General features: G+C 39.8%; 1 protein-coding gene across 8 annotated transcripts in view; it reads right to left on the bottom strand.

The window, feature by feature from the left end:
- The window catches only part of ndrg4 (NDRG family member 4), a 59,280-nt gene that overhangs the window by 27,535 nt on the left and 11,281 nt on the right, over window positions 1-20,464 (bottom strand). For 4 of the 8 annotated variants that reach the window (XM_071490716.1, XM_071490744.1, XM_071490735.1 and 1 more), the window contains 2 exons: window positions 5,418-5,508; window positions 2,788-2,946 (listed from right to left, as the gene is read on the bottom strand). In XM_071490716.1, the coding sequence (XP_071346817.1) occupies window positions 2,788-2,946; window positions 5,418-5,508 (250 nt within the window). The remainder of the gene's footprint in view (window positions 1-2,787; window positions 2,947-5,417; window positions 5,509-20,464) is intronic. The other 4 variants (XM_071490726.1, XM_071490751.1, XM_071490770.1 and 1 more) reach the window with 2 other exon arrangements.

Raw genomic sequence — 20,464 nt, 5'->3', positions numbered from 1 at the left:
GTAAAACTGAGTGGAGTGCCTCTTTAAAAACTTTTTGGCGTTTCCAAATACTTCAGTATTTAGCATTTTCACACACTGGTATGACACCTGTTATTCCAGTGTATCTTACCCTAGTAAGACAGTAAAGATAATTTACTAAAGTGCATGTGGGGAACTCAGCAGTAAAAAAGTGAGGAAGGATGGTGATTTAATACAGGATGAGAGACAGAGTGCAGCATCCAGATCTGCCCCAGAGCAAATCACCTCAACAGTCATTTACGTCTGTGAAGAAAGATGAGCTCGGGCATAAAAACAACATTTTTGTCATCAGGTCAAAGTGACGAGGGGGAGTCTGAGCCCCTGCGAGCCAGTCTGACTCCATGACTGACAAAGCAGATTTAAACAATCACAGACACTGACTGATGTCAAGCTGGCTTCAGTAGATGTGACAGCTGTGCCAATGCCAGCAGAGCTTTGCAGTATATGGACACTTTGAATTTGACGTCAGACAAAATATTATTTGGAAGTCTTGAAGAAAATAGAGATGGGTGACACAATAAAAGCAGAACCTGAAAGATGAATGGAGAAACGGGATGACAACACCCCCTTTCACAAGGTATGAAGGGTCACTGTATGGTATGAAGATGATGTGAATCATATGCTACGGCCTTTACAGTCTCCAGATTTCAACCCAGTTGAACACCTATGGGAGATTTTGGACAGACTTGATAGACAGTGCTCTCCACCACCATCACCAAAACACCACATGAGGGAATATCTTTGAGCAGAATGGTGTTCATCCTCCAGAGCTCATACACTTGGAGAATCAATACCAAGGAGCACTGAAGCTGCTCTGCAAGCACATGGTGGCCCAACACCTTACTGGGACACTTGTTGGTCTCTCCTTAAATCTGTCACCCATCTGTATGTTTCCTCTTGCAGACGAGGTGCTCACTTTTTGAGGAACATGGTCTTGACTCTCCATTTAAGAAGAGATGTGCTGAAATAAAACAGGCTATTTATCATATGTATTATCATTATATTATATTATATTATCATATAATTGATTCCATACTGATGGCTGGAATATAACACATGCTTCATAACATTTGATCTGATTCTAACCTGTTTTATTTCAGCATTTGCCTTTGTAAAGCTTACAGCAAAACAGGAACATCTGCACAAAGAAATAAGGACATGCACATGAGGTTAGACACAAGTTAGTTTTCACACTGCTTCCTTGTTAATCATGCACCAGTCAAATCTTAGTTTGTGAGTTCATGTGGGAATTTCTTAAGAGATTTCTGAAAGAAAATGTGGCAGGATTAAAGATGGATATTGTACATATACAAAGTCAAACCGAGTAGTGGTGGGTAGGAGGAAAAGAAAGTCATAGTTTTAGTTATTGGCAGTGAAGACTGGAGAGAAGGACGGGAGTGGCACTCCAATGAGTGAACTAAGTTAGACACATCTAAAGAGAGAGAAGGACAAAACAGCAGGACCTGAAGCTGCCCCACAGAAGAACATGACAGCTTTAAATAATATTGAAGGAGTCGTTTACTTTCCCAGTATGCCACAGCTGGAGACGTGAGGGGGAGGAAATCAATGAACTAATTTCCCATCTCAACTGAAAGAGCAACTTCAGTCCCTGCAGTTTCATGCAAACGGCTTTTTGTTTTTTGAGAAAACGTTAGTGATTGCAGTGTGGTGGTCGGACCAGCAGGTGGCACTCTTTCTTACAACTCCCACCCCATCATACTGCATGTAGAGGATGTGCTGCAGCTCACCTCAGTGAGGAGGCAGAGGACTGTGGAGCTGGAGCATGTACTCTGACATCCAGATCAAATGTTATGCTTATACACATTTTCCAAAAAAAAAAAAAAAGAAAAAAACCTTCTGGAAGAAAGTGTCCCAGTTTGTCTTATATTATCTCAGAGTGAGGGTCTAAGAGATTCTCCTTTGAAGCCATAAGAAATAAATAGTTGAAGGTGGTGTGATCTCTGCAGGCTCTGTCGTGTGCGGCTGCACGGTGACAGCTGTGCTGTGAAGATGTGTTGGACCTAGTCGCTCTCTGCTGGTGCTGTTTGCTGCCATGATGTGTTTGTGGCGCCTTTGATCTCGGAGTCTCTGTGTCTGGAGGCTGGTTTCGCAAATGTAGATTTTGGCCTAGATTTTAGGCTTTTCAGCAGGCTCTCTCTGCTAAAAAGCAGGATTACTGCAGCACTAAAGTGAATTCATCAGGTCCGGGAGGATCAGGGGACTGAGTTGATTAAGTCTGATCCTGGAGTTCCTATGAATGGAGGTGCCTACAGGGGAAAAAACTGATCTAGCACCAGAAACATAAATTCATTTCTGGGAAACTGACCTGTAGCATGTGCACATCAAATTGAATGCTACGATAAAATACCAATGATCAATAATATCTGAGCAGAGATGTACAGTGGATAACTTTTTGTGTTTTGTATTGAATCCTTCTGTGTGCAGGAGCACCACTTTTATAATCTATAAACTATACAACATTGTCCACGACAGTGGTAGAGCAATGGTGACCAGTGTGACAATGACTTCTGTACATTTACTTGTGTGAGATTAGTATTTTTACAGTGTATTTCTAGTTTTACTTAAGCAAATGATTCATTCACCTTGACGGTATTGCCCAACACTGAGTCACAGTGGATCAACGTTTTACACTTACACAGTTGTACACAGGTGTCTGATGTTCCAGTTTTCTGCTAAGTTACATTTTCTAAGTTGTAGTTGTTTGTGTGTGTTTGGCAGTCGGATGTTTCTGCTTGATCTGGTAGTTACCGGGAGGACCCCGCTGGTCCGACGGCGGGTCTGGCGGAGCCAGTGCCGTGCGATGACATGCCAGCGGTGAGTGGGGCGACTGGGGGGAGAGGGGTGGTTAAGGGGTGGGGGGCTGGCAGGGCAGGGGAGCCCCCCCGATGCCTCATCTCCTTTATCCTGCTGTGTTGTGAAACAACAAGCACAACAAGGTGGTTACTGGGTAACAACAGCAACTTACACTAAACATAAAAATGTGATGTAAATCATCCATTACTCATTATCTGAGGCAATCTTAGAAATACACTCAGATCAAACCCTCTACACCTTTAAAGAGACTCATTCTGCTCCAGCATCACCAGAAAGGTCACACTGAAGATCTACAAGCTTCCTTTCATTGGAAAAGAAGAGCAAGCTGTGGGCAGAGACCTGTTGGATGAGATTACCCACATGCTGCTCTAAACCCAGGAATATGCTGCATTCATGGGAAACACTGTAAATATAAGCTTCAGAGAGAGGCTGTACATAGGCTGGTATGTTACTTACAGGGCCAGAACCAGGATCCGAGATCATTAGAACACCCTCTCCGTGCCTGAAACTCTGACCAGACACCACTGAATTCTTCATATTTGATTTCCTCAATTATTAAAGCGTATTTAAAACTTTTATTTCCCAGCAGGACCTTCAAAGCCTTAATCATTTATTTATTTAGTTATCATTCAAAGACAGTGAGTGTAAAGATACTGGAATCAGCTGATAAACACAACATCAGATGCGTTAGTTTTTAATGCTGAAACCTCCAGAATAGAAAAAATACAGATGACAGAGGCTCAGCGTCCTCAGTGGTTTGAAACATGTTTATTAAAAGAATCCTATTGTGTTTTCTTGTTAACAAACAAATGTTATGTTTCCTTTCAGCATTTCTCATCAGAACACATTGTGTGTATTATCGATGTATTTACTTCCTCATTAAACATTTTCAAAGCAGACTTTTTTTTATTATCATTCTAAACTGTGCACTGGTAACGGTTTGCTTGTTAGAAGTCCTCTTCTTCATTGTATTTGTTGGCACTTTGACCATCCACCTATGGCAAGAAACCAACAGCAGGATGAACTCGCACATGCTTCTCTGTGTACCCAATACAAACAAAACGGGGGCAACTATGGAGCAGACAATGTTAAATTGTCGTAATACTTACTTTTTTCACAGAAACACCAATAATTAATATATCCAATTGATTATAATTTATGATCTGGACAATTCAAATGCATCACTCTCAGCGTATTTACGATTTTTAGTGCTGAGCGTAAATGTCTGATATTTTGACAGTTTAACATCAAATCAATCAACAAATAAGAACTGTCAAGTTGCTGCATTTAACCATTGGGACACGTCTGTTGTGTCCATATGAAGTGAATGCAGCATTAGTGCGACATGAGTTGCTGTGAGTCAGAGCAGAGTTTTACCAGCGTTTTGTGCCAGGAGGTAATCACTCAGTAACTGCTCTTAAAGGTCACTAACACACTGTTGCACAACAACAAAGCTGCAGACTTTAAATGAGCTGGGAGAGGAGAGAGGCAGGAGATAAAACTGCAACTGTGTCTGAGCTCAAGTCGCCACTTCAACACAACAGCGAAATGAGCGACACAAACATGGAGCTGGATCGATGGAGGCCACAGCTGATGGCCTTGATTATTTACAAGCAGCAGGTCATAATGAGCAGGCCTAATGACCTTGAGTTGGATCAATAGCAGAATTAGTCATTCTTATTGATGCACAGCAAAGGCCTACTGTACGTCCTGGGAGCACAGTTTCATATCTGACACATCGACCAAGTGAGTCATGGCTAACAGGTTTAGTCAGTGGCTCCATTTGATTCCTCCAGCAGAGACAAGAGACTTGACAGAAGCAGAAGAATTGTTTACAATCAGTTCAATATGTTGTTTTCATGCTAGTCTCAACAGTAATGATTTTTTTTCTGCTTGTTTGCGTTCCGCTGCAATAAAAACAGCCTTGTCCCAACTGGTCATTTCTGCTTGAGCTCGTCTGTTCTTCTGTATTGTATCAAGCCCCATTTATAATTTTTTTTCTGTTCCATTCACACACAGCTTGAAAGAATAAAAAACCAACGCAATTCACTAAGAAATTGTTGCTTAAGGAGAAAATTTGTCTCTCTTTGCCTCTTCAAGTCGCTTATCTGGCACGTCTCCACCGTTTCCATAATTCCTGCAACAAGAGGCTCTCAAACATTCAAGAGCCCCTGATTCAGAGCCACAACCTGTTGCTTAGGTAATGGAGAAGTGGACTGGAATAAGTGGCCTTTATATAACCACCCACTGCCTATTCTCTGCCTCCCTCTGTTTTTGCTCCCGTCTTTGTCCTCCACCACTCTCTCTCTCAGCTTAAGTGACCTTTTATCTTCTCATACTGTTGTTATCAAAAAGTCAGGTTGGATGGCGTTCATTAATTTCCTCCTCTGCTGGTAAACAAGTTCATTGTCTAATTATAAGCCATCATAGCTAATGAGCACAAACATCTCTGTCTTAATGCACCGAGAGTTTTCAGAGTGGTTCATCCTGCACGACATTAATCAGCATGTGAACACACAGACCGGAGGCTTAATGCACAAGGTAAATAAAGCAGCTGAACTGACCATGTCCGAGTCCACTCCTCTCTGCTCTGGCAGCAGGGGCTTCTCCTCCGTGAACTGCTGCTCCTTAATCCCCGCCATCCTGGACAGCAACCTGCAACGACCGGGGCAATACACACAAAAACACACAGGCACACACACACACATTTCTAAGGTTACACTGTGATTTCATCATGCAAAGTGCTGTCTTTGTGTTTGACCTTAAAAAAGCAGAATCATCTGCATTTGCTCCAAGCATGGTACATAATGATGGCAGTTCTGTTTCATTTAAATGTAATAAAACAGTGATGTCCTTCAATTTCACAAATCCACGCTGTGAAATTATGGAAGGGATCAGTTCACTGATTGAATGTTGTATTGAACTGAAGTAATCTCAGAAGCTGATAGATGAGGAACTGATCAGAAACAGAGAAGATGGAATCAAGATGGGGAAACACTTATGCTGCAAAGCTGCCCTGCTTTACTGAAAGTTATTTTATTAGGTAAAAAATCATCTACAGCACAGCACACACTAGAATTTAATAAAAAGTCACTAAAAAAATAATTGAGCTGGTTAATGGTGCCAAATGAATGATTTAACTGGAGGTAAATCTTCCCTCAAATTAAAAGTGCTCTGTAGAGTTTCCTTGTGCACAAAGTTATGTTTTCATTCTTTGTGAATCACCGAAACAGATGGTGCGTATCCATGAGGATACAGCTGCTAAGTGGGAGGGGCTCTTGGTTATGGAAGTGTTTTCTTTCCCAGTCTGTACTGGATTTTTCCTTTAAAAGATTAACTGTTATTACACTCTGTGGCCATCAATTTCAATTTTGAAATTGTTTGTCATTATTGGCCTAGCGGACATCTCTAAACCCATGAGACTTGGGTGCTGTTGCCATGGAGAAGAGGCTAGTCAAAGGTATGAATCTCATAGCGCTGCAGTAAGTAAATTCACCCATGACTGACCCAGAATTTAAAACTGAATTGATTAAAGATGCGGATTGTGTTTTTCTCAGCACCTTAGTGCTGAGCTTCCATCTGCTATTAGCGTCACACGTAACAGAATTTGAAGTTCTGTGATTGGCTGTTTCCTGCCAAAATGCAATTAGTAGGGATGCCCCGATCACATTTTTTTGCAGCCTATACCACGGCCAATACCAATCATTTTTGTGTTTTGTTATAGCTGTTGGGACCTCACAGGGCTGACATATAGTGACAAACAAACATTCATGCTCACATCCACACCTACGGGCAATTAACCTAATCTGCATGTCTTCTGTCTGTGGGAGGAAGCCGGAGTACGCAGAGGCAACAGACACGGGGAAAACATACAAACTCCACACAGAAAATAAATCTGCCTCTGAACATGGCTCGCAGCCCCGTGTGTATTTGATCTTTCCCCCACAAGGTATTTTATGGTGGCATGCATTGCAGATGGCCTACGTTAGCCCATATCAGCCGTACACACTTCGTAAAAGCTCCACATGACGACATGTTGTTTTGCACAGTGAACAAGGTGGGAGGCTGGACTACACCACACAGCATACAGAGCTTCTCTCAGCCGCAGACACCAGAGTACTAACCACAGGTGATCGGCTTTACAGCGACTGGTGATTAAAAGCATTAATTCCGATCTACTGTTCATGTATTTTTAATGAAAATCATCCAATAATGATCAGCAGCCGATCAATCTGGGCATCTCTAGCAATTAGGAGTCGTAGCTAATGTCTGTCTCTAGATTTTTATAAGCACCTTTGGCTTTTTTTTAATCAAAGACTTGTACATTTGCTAACACAGTTCTTATTTTTTTGTTGTAATGATTTAACTGAGAATTTCATGTCCAGCCAAGCCACTGTAGTGCTCCACCTGTGGGAAAAAAGAACAACATCGTCCCAAAACAGCTCCTCCCTCCTATGGTGAATGCATGTCCCTCCCCATTAAACACTGGCATTTTTTTTTACATTTTAACACCTGCATTACTGACGTCCATGTTTATGTGCTAAGAGTCTTCTTCTGTCTGTCTTTGCTGATGCTCTGCTGTGTTTCTGTGTAACACCACCTCACTGATCGCTGGAATAATGTGAAGCCACTGACAGGTATATGTGACACGTTAGCCACATGCACGTATGTCACTGTGCAAGCACCCCACGGGGTACCGGAGAATTTATAGTGTGTGTCTGGACTTAACTACAGCATGTAAAAAAAAGTCCAGTTCATGTAATTTCCCTGCAGTCCTGCCATGTGTTTGATCCACCTAACAAGAGAGGAATCATGAGACACTAATGCAGGATTCATAAAGACTGAATTTCTTCTGGCAATAGAAACATTTTAGGCAAAAAAAACCCTGAATACAACAAAGACCAAATCGCTCCCCATTAAGTCTAATAATCAATCTAAGAGGAGAAATCCAAAATGGACAAAAGCATCAGAAAGTTTGAACTGACCGATAATATTTCTTTTTTCCAAAGTTCAAAGTATAGTATCTCAAAAACACAGTTAAGTGATGCTCTATGTTGAAACAACAAAGACACACTCAAAATTGATGTGGGGTAGATGTGGATACTTACTGACCAAGATTAAAAAGTGGAGTTTAGAGGTTCACAGACCACTGCCCCAAAAATAACAAGACTGACCTGGCCTGTGTGACATACAGTTATACACAAGCACACATATGCATCGACACACACAAAGAGTGAGGCCAGACAGTGTCGGTACAATAACGCTGCTAGATGATGACATCAGTCCACCAACAAATGTTCTGAGTTCACATCCTTCCACACGATCATCTCCCTACTCACCAACGCATCATCAAGTTTTTCATCACATTCTGAAGAACTATAATGAAACGACATATTTACACGTAGGAACAGTCAGTTGTCTGTGGGCAGGTGTGAACAACGAGGAGGAGGAGGCTGAAGCCTGTTTTTTGATTTGCAGGGAGTTTTTTTTTTTTTTCATATGTTCACCTCATGTTTTGTATCTTTGACCACGTTTTTTTTTTTAAACATCATTTACACTGCACTGAACTATAAAGGTTTCAGTACACTTGCTTAAACTCATCATTGTTGTCATGATGAATATTTTAATGTATGATAGGTATGCTTACACAAACTGATAACCAGAACTGAATTTCATTTAATTATTTTATAGAAAGTGACATAAATTATTTTGTAAATTGGTATATATGATTTAACTACTGCGGTAAAGTTGGAAAGATATTGGCAGATTCGAATTTCCGGGATCAATGACTCTTAAGTGAAACGTTGTTAAAACACAAAACACGCATATTTTCAACCATAGTAAGATAGACAACGAGCTACAACCTAACTTTCATCAAAACGAGCCATCCTTGGAGCCACACCAATAACACTGGTGTTTACGTGCAGCCGGCTGTGAGAGCGGCGCGCAGGGACCGTCTACAAAGTGCAACACCGAAAAGAGACATTACAAAAATATTCAATAACTTCATTATGATAGAGTGCAGTGTCACCAAACCTACTACACACTTCACTGACCTCCTACAGATTACACTACAACCAATGTTATTGGGGAGGACTGAACCCAGCGCTCTGATTGGTCGACTGGTCTTCTTCTTCTTCTTCTCTTACTCAGCAGACTAGACGCTGCTGCCCGCCGCTGGTAGACTTCAGTTCTGCTCCTGTACCATTGAGCTCACAGGCGTCACCAGCTTTTTGCGTAGTTTACGGCGATAAAATCGTACCAGTGTACCTTGATACAAAATACGTACCTGCTACGCAAAATACGTACAGGTTGGCAGGTCTGCTAACCAAAAACAATAAAAAATAATTTTGTTGGCTAAATAATCCACTTGGTTTTGGAAATAATGCTAAATTACGACTGTAGGTAGTAAGCTAATTGACATGCTAACTTGCAGCCTTTATTAGAGCACAAAATCAGTAGTATATCAATTGTGCTCTTGTGTTTGGGGTTTTGTAGAGGTTAAGAAAAGACAGAATCCTTTTTGAATAATAACCATCTTATTAGAGGCCCTTGCTTTAATTTGTATCCAAATCTTACACAGGTTTGCCATATGTAGATACAGTAGTTAATCTATCTTGAAAATTACTGTATGGAGGAGTGGTTTAACTGCTGCTGGGTCAGTGTTTTACATTACATAATGCTAGATAAGCTGTTAGCTTTGAACACCTGATCTAGTGGGGATACAACAGCCTTTTACTTTGTGTATTTGTCCAGTCCTCGACCACTTAACTCACTTCAAAATGCATTTGTTCCTGTTCCAACTGACAAGACTCCAGGATTAGTTTCAGCCTAATAAATGAAACATAACACAATTTTTTATTTCACTGCACAAACAAGGCGTTTAAAAAGCAAATATCGCCAAACACAAAACTATCTGCATGGATGAAACTTTTGTTGTTAACTGACCCTGCAAAACCCGCACAGTGGTATCAACAGAACACACTACACCTCCCTGACACTTCCTTTCCATCTTGTACCACTTCTACATCTTTTCTCTCTCTCAACTCTCATTTTGTCCTCTATTGTTCTCTCCCTCGTCTCTCTATCAGCCATTCACCATAATCTATGCTTTTATCCAATATCCTTAAAGGGATAAAGCCCAGATTCAACTTACAGTCACTCCCAGCAGCTGATAAAGTGTGTATTTGTGTGTATATTATACACTTCATCACAGTGAAGAAAAACTCCACCTGTCAAAGGTAATATGTGACCTTTCTGTGACACTGGCAACGAGACACAAGGTGACTTTGAGAACACAGACAAAGTTGGCCGAAGCCTTTGTGTCCAGATAAGCTGCATTTCTCAATGGTGCAAATATCTCTGACATACTCAGATCAGTCAGAGAGCCTTATTCATGCATCCACTGCTTTTATAAACATCGAAAGTTATGATGACGTGTTTGTTAAATTCTGATAACTGCATTATTATTATACTTCTCAGATGTGAAATACATAACACTGCTTGCTTCATCATTCTGTTAAAGTGATGGCAATTTGTCATTTCATACATAGGTGACTTTCACGTTTATGTTCCTTATGAGCTAAATTCAGTCATAACAGCACATTGATGGAAAGCGCTGAGTGGGATTTAGCACCTGGTGGATAACAGAAAGAGAGAAAGAACAGCAGTGGGTTACAAATAGTGAAATTACTGAAATATTTCACATCAGTTTCATTATAATATATGACCATACACAAGCATTGGATGACAGGACATTAAGCGGGACTCATGTTTAATTCCGATTTGCTGACACAATGTACTTTGTCAAGCATTTTGCTGGCTGTTCATTTATTCTTCTAAAGTATTCAGCTGGCATGAATGAACACTGTTGATCAGATTATTATTGAAATGTTTTTAACCTCTGAACCAAAAAGTTGTAAAACCAAAACAATGAGCTAAAAGATGCTAAAACGTTCTATAGAGCTGAGGAGAATCTGCAAAACTGGTTGACATCTCTCTGTGGGTTTGTCACTACAAGCAACACATGATATATTATCATTAATAGAAATATTGACTGGAGAAGATTTCAATGGCTTTTGGATTTAATAGTGTCATCTTATTTCCTCATGTTTATTACAACCCAGGACATAACCTCATAGAACTGTACCCATCAAAATCACTGCTGAAGTCTCGGACATTGTTGAGAAGTTGGGGCTCTGGAAATGCTGACAGCAGCAGCAGTGGCAACAAGCAGAGACAGTTTTCAGATGAGCAGTGTGCGAAGGAATGAGCAGGGCACTGACAGCTTAAGGACACTGCCATGATTAAAACGGTGTGTTCACAATACACATGTCAGTCAAACAGGAGTGAAGAAACTAAACTCGTGAAATACCCAACAGCAACAGCAGTTGCTTTTAAGATCAGAGACTGTGATCATAGTGGATTTCCTCTAAATCTGTAGTACTTTGAAAACATTTTCTCCCAAAGACTTCTGTGATCTATCGGCACAAACCTTTATATACAACCCAAACAAACTGAGATCCACCTACACAACTTGGATTATATGTTCACACATTGGTAGACACACATTTTAACAAAATCTTTAGCAAATCATCCTGGCTAATTAGCTAAATCTAATTTTGTTTTAGTTAGTGAACATTTGTAAGGTGGAGATGTAGGTTTGTACCTTTAGGAATTTGTCAGTTAAAGCTAAAAAAAGAGCTCGAAAATTTGTAGTGAATGTAACTTAAAGCAGCATTTAATGATTTTTGATAACATTTTTTATTTATTTGGCCACTGAAGGGAAGGAGTACTGCACCACAAACCGAATGTGAAAACACATAGGTCAGACATTAAGAGAGCGGTGCATGGGGGGATGAGCAAATCATGGTGCTGCACACAGATCCACAATGAAATAAGGTTTTATCTATTTGAAAAAGTATAATATTTTTGGTTCATTATGAAACTGTGTTGGGACTAATTAGACTGTGACAGAGGACGTCAGGTGAGTAGGTGGTCCTTCATCGTGGCCCTGGACACATCTGCATTCACACTGCTAAAAGAATGTAGCCATGGGGCGACTCTATAGCTGAGCAGTTAGGGCACTTGCCACGTAGGTGCAAATGCTCTGAGCATTTGAGTCCCAGGTTCAACTCTCAGAAGGCCGAGGTCTTTGCATCATCTCATTCCTCTTCTCTGTCCCATATCCTGTCACTCTTCCCTGTCCTGTCTGTATAATAAAGGCATAAAAAGGCCAAAAAAAAGAAAGACTGTGGCCACATGTGGCTCAGACCACCTGCGGCCTCACCTGAGACAGATGGTGATACCAGGTCTGATCAGCGCCACTTTCAGAAGCACATTAATGTAAAATGGCGACTCAGCAGGTGAGAGAATAAAGGTTATTTCCCACCAAGTGTCGTGTCTGCTGCTCTTTGCTTCAGCATCCTCTGCTGTTAAATCTCTGCTTGTCTCTGTCACTGCTTCTTTTTGTTTCTCTGCTTTTCAGATTCATCACTGCTGTTTGACAGTTTGTTTTGTTTTTCTGTCTTTCATCACGTCTTCACTTCTTCTCACTGTCCTTGACATGTCCATGACATTTTTCCTCTTCTTCTTACCACTCAAACATATGTCTCTCTTCTAACCCACTTTGGCACTTCAGTTATTTCGCTCTCATCTGGTTTTTCATGCCATCTCACCCTCCATCTCTACCTTTTTTTTCTGTCTCCATTCCACCCCACCTAATCCCTCTCGTTCTCACCATCTCTATTCATTCTGACATGCTTATGTAAGACAGCCGGTTGTGAAATCAATTACCATTGCATTACCCGGCTATATTTGGCCTCATGACGCCACTGCTGCTGGTGGAAAGATACCAGTACTGTCCTCCTCTGAATTAATGCCATCATGTGTAACTTTACACCTACTGTAGCTGTAGTGAAGTTCTTCTTGTTTCTTTAATAAAAGATGTTGATACATGTGGTTAGAAATCAAATGTGTGGATCTTCTCTGAGTTTATCTAGAGTGCCTTGTGGGTGTTTATATCAGGTCAGTGAGTCTGTTGATCATTTGGTCTGCTCTACACTTTGTTTACTTTGATCCCTCTACTATTACTGTTTAGATTGAGATTAAATCTGGTAAAAGCATTCATGGTCCCCAGAGGCTGATTTAATTTCTAATTGGCTGTAGTCAGGGTCCCCATAAAATGATTCCTAAAGGTTTTTGTGACCCTCAAACGACACAAAATATCAAAACTCTATGAACAGATGAAACTGACTGAGCACTGCCTTGTTCCTCAGAGAATGAACCTTTTAGGACACATTATTAGCTTTTCTCTATCAGCACTTACAGGACAAACTTGACGTCTTATGCCTACAACTGGGAAGGCTCCAAGAATAATAAAATGCCTGCTGTTGGTTCTGTTCAACATTTTTGTTTTGCAGGGCACTGTGAACAATGCCAGCTGTAGGGTCTGCTGGCATGTTTTAGGTTTTAAAAGAGTACTCTACTGATTTAACATTGCACTGCTGTGACATTCAATCAATCATCCCTACTTAGTATCAAATTCGTGCCATCTGCTTTCATTACCACAGGCTTTGGGCATGCATATTGTTTTCCCCACACTCGACACACTTGACATTGGAAGCGTGGTACCATCCCTCCATAGCAGCCTCTCGAGCACATGTGAAAACCTTAAACTGTAGAATAATAATGAATAACAACAGCAACCAAAGATGTATTGTGTCATCTATTAATCCTGAATTTATTTCTAAATTACTCAGCACCAGTAAAACTGTTTTTGTTTATTCTTAGATAGTTGTGTGTAGTCTTAAGAAAGTCTGGTAATGTGACATAAAGTCCATTTGTATTTGTACACATTTGATTTTCCTTAAGATCAGGAGAATGCATTATGCTCAGTTTGGAATAGCTGTGTTCTTCTTAACATCACCAGTGTGATTACTATTCAACATTCCTGTACACCTGTCATCCTCACTGTAACGTCTACTTACCATAAAGATAAAATTAATATCAGAAACCACACTGGTGGGAGGAATTACCTATAGCTGTTAAAGGAGCTAATCGTAGGTTTTGCTATTGCTGCATAGCCAGCATTAGCATAGAGGTTACAACATGCCCTCTGAGCAGAGCTCCTTCATCAGGGCAGCCTGGACGCTACAGTGACTTGGTATCAGAAAGTAATTAGACAGTGCAACAGTGCTGGGGCTAGCTGGTTAGCATGCTAACTTAAGTAGAAGAAAACAGGAGTTTTGCTTTGCATTGCTGGAGGCAGCTCTTGGAGAGTAAAGGACTTTCTTCTAGACTGATAAGTGAAGAGCTGTTAATGCTGACATGGCTATGTAGCAATGGCAAAACTTACAAATAGCGCCTTTAACAATCATTAAATTTTGTATAATGTTTTATAAAAATGTTGATGATACAATAGCAGTTGTACAGAAATCTCCACCATGACAGCTTGCTGGGACACTGTTAACTTGAGATCTGCCCTGAGTTCTCACATCAGCTTTAAATGTACTCCCAAAAAGTGAGTGAAGCAACAACACTGTTGAGTGTTACATAAAGTACGGGTGAGTTATAGCTTGTTTTAAAGGTTATGTAACCACTGTTACTATGATGGCAAGTTGACATCAGTCAACTATAACTGACCACATGAGCAAATGTTAGACTGATGTTATGAATAGTCTCATTATGTTAAAAATATTATGCAGCAGTCAGCCAAACATCTAGCTAAGTATTATAATAGCTAAGAGTATTAGACACCACGGATGCAAGTTGTAGCTAGTGTGGCATTAAGCAGTATAGGTGGAAGAACACAACTAGTTTTTGGCTTGAATCATTTCATTAACTCACCTGTTTTGAGCAAATGAAACCGTATTTGAAACATCCATTCTGTTACAGTTACAGTGCAGGAAAGAAATGAATGACTGACTGATTGAATGAATGAGTGAATGAATGTTGCGCTGCCTTTTCATCTTTACTAGATAACGATAACAAGGCAGAAAAAAATCATTTAATTCACTGTGCTGCTCAAAGGCTACAGGCAGCTACTGGCAACTTTTAAGGTGGAATGTTTTCTTGCATATGTACATTGAATGTCAATATGATAACTTTCTGATGTATACTTTAGTGGTGACTGGATCTTGAGGCGCTTAAAAAAAAAGGAATGTATAGGAATTATATAGGAATTACATGAACTGCAAATATTCTGTTCCCTCACTACGTTCTACCTCAAAAAAGTGGTGGATTGTTGCTCTGGTGTGCTGAAGTGGCAGGGGGCTGCAAAATGAAGGTGACAATGAAGTGCTAAAAGCTGCAGTTCCTCAAATGGCCACTTAAGGCTGACCCCAGTAGTGAGTCAGTCCCCATAGACTCCCATGTTAAAATGTGCAACTTAACAGCAGAAATAATGTAATGTTTACAGCCTGGTACAAAAACGGTTTTGGTCTGTAAAACAAATTTCTTCCTTCATGACAACAATTTTATTAAGGCTTAAAGTTCTGCATAATTGATTGCATGCCGCCTAAAATGATATACCTTTCTCTCTTTTTCTTTTTCTCTTCTCTCTCTCCCTCTTACCTCTACTTTTTATGTTGCATGTTGATGTTGGTATATTTTCTGAACATCCTGCATGTCGGTATATTTTGTTTCTAGTGGATATTCTTGTTTTTTCCCCACATCCTTTATGTTCCAGCTCCTCTCCTCCTCCTCTTGTCTCCTTCAGCTGTGTTGTGTATCTGACAAACAGCTCTGCCAGTAAAGCCATTGAGTTGAACAGTGAGGCATGTGGCCATCACAGTGCACTCTCCGCGGTGGAGGACCTAACTTCAAAGCCTCTCCTTATCCCTCGACCAACTGCGGTCAAGCAGCCAAAGTGTCAGTGGGTGAGAAGCTATTTACAGGTCTGTTTTGTATGTCTCCCCTTTCGCCAAGGAACACCCCCCACTCCCCTCTAAAAAAAAAAGAAAAAAAGTGAAATGGGTTTTTGTCTTGTTTGGAGAGAAAGCAGTCTGCTTTCACAGCAGTTTGTTGAGGAGAACAAAATGGACCTGTCCTCGTTTCGTTTCTCTCCCTCCTTCGCTCCTTTTTTTTTCTTTTCAGATCTGCCCAGACAGCGTTGCTATGACAACCCAGCTTAGTCCCATCGGGTCTGGCTCACTGTCTCCTCACTGCTTGTTTTACATTACAAATATGTTTTCCCACCATCTCATAAGACCATCTTGTCTAAATCATACATTTTCTATGTTATCATGTTGTTGTTTCATTTGGTTCTCAATGTCAGGTTTACAGCAAGTATATAATTTTTTCTTTGTACTTCACTTTTCATTTCACACTGGGTTATTCATACGCGGTAAAAGCAGAGCTGAACCACAGTGTGAACACTAATTTGCATTGTCATTATATAAACTCGTAGAAGAAGCTTTGCTGCTCTCCTTTCTCTGCTCTCCTGTTTTAGATTACACTCTCACTCTCTCTCTTTTGTGCTCCATTCACAAGTACATCTTGCCAAATTACACATCTCACAGTCGCACCATAGTAACCTTTGTCTTTGCCGTTGTGTTTGATTATTACTATGATCTTCTGTGCAAGACACATTGAAGGTGGGCACATTAGGTCTTTACCATGATCCCTGCATCAAAAATAACCTGTGATCTCATTCAGCCTTGTGCTAGAGTGGAGAACATGTCATCACTCTGTGTAATACAGTTAAGTGAGACTAAACAAAGGCAAAGAGCAAACCTGATTAAACCTGCTGAAGCAAATAATTATTATATTCTCCACTTTCATCACCTCATGGTCATTTAACAAAGTGGAGTGATGTTTTTCTCCTGGTTATCATGAATCACTGAGTATGTGATGACGTTCCAAAGAACGTGAGTCTGATCTAATAGTCAGAATATTTTTTACATTTCATTAAATGTGCTATTGTTGAATCAAACAAAATGAACTAAAGTCTGTCACTACCGAAGGAGAAATTCACATCTGAACTGTCTCTACATTTTATTTTTTCTTTCTGATTTAGATAAAAGAGATTTTTCACAATGACATGTTACACACAAGTTTGCTCATCCAGCTGCCAAAACCTCACATATACAAACACAATGTTATCAGCTAACCAACAAATTCAACAAGTTTTACAGGTTAAATTTCAATTATGTCGATTACAAAGCACAATGCATTCAATCTTGTGTTTACGTAGCCGTACTATGAATAGCAAATCATTGAGGGAGTCTAGTAAACATTAATCAAGGAGTTTTGGTGCATGACAGTAAGCAGACAAGTAGTAGCACAGATAAAAATAAAAAAAAATAAAAATATTCTGTTCTTCTGGAGCAAAGAAAATCTTTACACCGAGTGGTTTGAAACGAAGCTAAAAGTAGTTTGGAGTAAATTGTTGTTAAAGCTGTGGAACGTGATATTTTGCCACAAGGGGGCAAAACACAACACTGACATATTATTATCATTATTAAGTTCACATGATTAACACGATAGTGGCCTGTTTACAGCCAGGAGCCTCAGAGCAACATCAGCACTGAATGTAAGGTCAGTTTTTCATCTGGCTCTTTATATCTGATATCTTTACACCATAGAGTAGAGGGGAAACTACAAAGTTGGATGACAGTTATCGGTGGGTTTGTCACTGCAAATGACCCCTTTCACATGAGCAAAATATTGATTAGAGCAGAGGAGAAGGGCATGCATGCATAACTCCAGTAAGTAGCTGGTCAAAGTTGAATGGAAGCCAGTCTGTAAAATGTGATGAATGTTTACAATGGATAGGATAGGATTACTGTTGAGTGTTGTTTAATTATGTTCAAATTAGTTTTTTCACTGTGCTCTTACAGCTCAGCAATTAAAGGTGGAATAAGTGAGTCTAATCCAATACCCTTTTAGTCCTGTTCAGTGGCTGTCCGTTCTGGAGGATGGAGACAGTTTGGAGACAGTATTTAAGCTCCAATCATCTAGTGACAGTGGGGCACCTTAACTGGATGTGGGGACAGTAAAGAGGATGAGAGAGAATCGCTTCCTGTCAGACCAGAAATCAATTGCACTGCTATGTGGAGGGGATAATGTACATCCACTGAATCAATACTTGGAAACTGGGGCAACTCAAACAGACAGAGGCAGAGAGACAGCGGGACAGCAGAGGGACAAATACGACAGGAAGAGAGAAAACTGTGACAGAAACCACAGGAAGGTGAAGGAGGTTTTTACTGCCACATCATTGTCAGACTGATTTGTCAACTATGAAGAAAACTAATAGAAACCACTTTAATAAAACTCACTTCTCAACTCAAGCTGTCACACTGAATTGTTGTTATTTCTATAGTTTCCATCCACCACCTCGGTCCAGACTGAAACATCTCAACAACTACTGATGTGTTGCAATGAAATTTTATTCCCAGAGGATGAATCATTATTGGCTTTGGATAAATTGATGTATGCTACAGATATTTTACAGATTTTTATAGCATTTTCACTCATTTGGTGAAATATCTCAACAACTAGATAGAGTAGCACCACATTTTCCACAGACATTCATGGTGCTCAGAGGATGTATTATAATTGTTTGGTTTATGACCAAATATCTGCAAACGAGCTTAATCTTTCAACCTCTGTGAGATTTAAAAGCTGCTTAATACGTGATATTCATATTGTTTATTTTATTTTCAATTGTTTTGCAAGAAAATTGCAAGTATGATTTTTTTTCTGCTTCTGTTGAGCTGATTTCCATCAGCTGCTTCACTCATGCATCACTATCACTTGCTCATTCATGGCTGTTTGGCTACCAGCTGACACTAGTAACAGCTAATCATGATTATACAGGTGTATGGCCAAGCCATGAGTATGGAATATCAATTAAATCAATATTAAATAAATAAATACAGCTATGAAATAAATCTTGAAATAAATAATTAATAATGATGAATCACTGTAGTAGCAGTTGCAGTAGTTTGGTCTGAATCTGTGAGATAACCACGCCCCCTCATTTGAATATAACAGATGATAATTAAAAGAGCTGGGAAATAAATGTGGCATTTGGAAATAAAAGTCTCCAGAAATAAATAAATGTGGAATTATAAAATAAGAGTCCCTAAAATAAATAAAAATAAAAAGCTGTTTATTTATTTATTTATTCATTCATTCATTTATATTGCTATTTATTTATTTATGGACTTGCTTATATATTTATATTTGCACTTATTTATATATTTCTACTATTATTACCTGTTTCAGGATTCATTTCATAGCTGTATTTATTTATGTATTTTTGATTTAATATTCATTTTGGTGGCATTCCATACATTAGAAGCTGATACCTCTCACTATTACTGTGAGTTAAAAGTGTGTGTAAAAATTTGCCCGCATCATATTCATTATATTGGCAGTGGACAACATAAAGAGATTAATAAACAGTATATATAAATCATGAAATGCAAAATAAAATTAATTTAAAAAAAAAGACTAATTCGCAAACCTGTACGTCTAAATGACAGCGGTCTGTGCCTTCATCGATCTCCTTCCTGTTGACTCGATGTCTTTCATCTGGTGCTGTTACTTAACTACATGGATGTGATTCCTGGAGGAGCTTCCTCCAGTCAGGCAGAGTGGATATGTAAATCCTGACTGACATGCCCTGACAGTCACTCCTACAGTCACCCCACATCTTCCTCCCACCACCATCCAACCTGTTGGTCTGCCACATGTTGGTGGCAGCTGGTGGTACCTGCTGGCATGCATGTTTTTCCATTCCTTCAAGCAAAATCACAGCACTGCTTACAGATGTTTTTAAATCACAGAAAGTTAAGTCACCACTTTCCACCATTGGAAATGAAACTTTCTTTTAAAAAAAGGTATTTGTACCAGAGAAATCAATGTCAGAGTGGAGGATTAAATATTAAATATAGGCTATCAGCTCCAGATTGAACCCTTCAGCAGCCCTTTCTCTTCTGGCACAAAAAGCTTTCAGTCAGCACTGTCAGATGAAAGCTCTGTGTCTCCAAAACACTGTAACGAAACAAAATCAGCTTTACAGGCAGCAGAGAAATGCAGCTCCATCTTGGATTGAAGTCCATGCATTTCTGCATTCAAACTTATGGTAATCACAACAGAAATCAAGCTGTTTCAGGTCAAACAAAAGAAAGTATCAAAGAAGGGGACACAGAAAGTGACAGTGGTGACCTCACACTTTTTACAACACACGCTCTCAGAGCTCTATTTTTGCCCCAGCTCTCAGTTGTGGCATCAGCGTCAGGGCGTAAGAGGGCACCGCTCTATGGGGGGGTCTGAGGTCCTGCTGAGAGCTGGACTTACTTCAGCAGCCACTGTGTAAGGCTATTTAGTTCCTAGTATTAAAAACGTGTGCAGAGGTAGAAGCACTGAGTCTTTGTAATCTGCAGTTTTATTCTGTCATTTATTCAGCGTTTTGGCAGGTTTCTAGAGGACAAACTTAAGAGCTTTAACAACCTCTCTAATATTACCTGGAATTCAAGCTGAGACCAATTTAAAATCCCATGGGAAGAGATGCAGCCTCCCTCTAACTAAACACTGACATTTGAAAAACTATAAATTTGCAGAAAAATTGCTACAAAACATTAGTGAATTAAGTTTCTGT

This window comes from Trachinotus anak, unplaced genomic scaffold (assembly GCF_046630095.1).
Source record: "Trachinotus anak isolate AG129_WGS33_773 ecotype Australia unplaced genomic scaffold, CSIRO_AGI_Tana_v1 ptg000002l, whole genome shotgun sequence".
Taxonomy (NCBI): Eukaryota; Metazoa; Chordata; class Actinopteri; order Carangiformes; family Carangidae; genus Trachinotus; species Trachinotus anak.
Note: the sequence above shows the minus strand (reverse complement) of the source record. Positions and strands in the feature narration are given on the sequence as shown.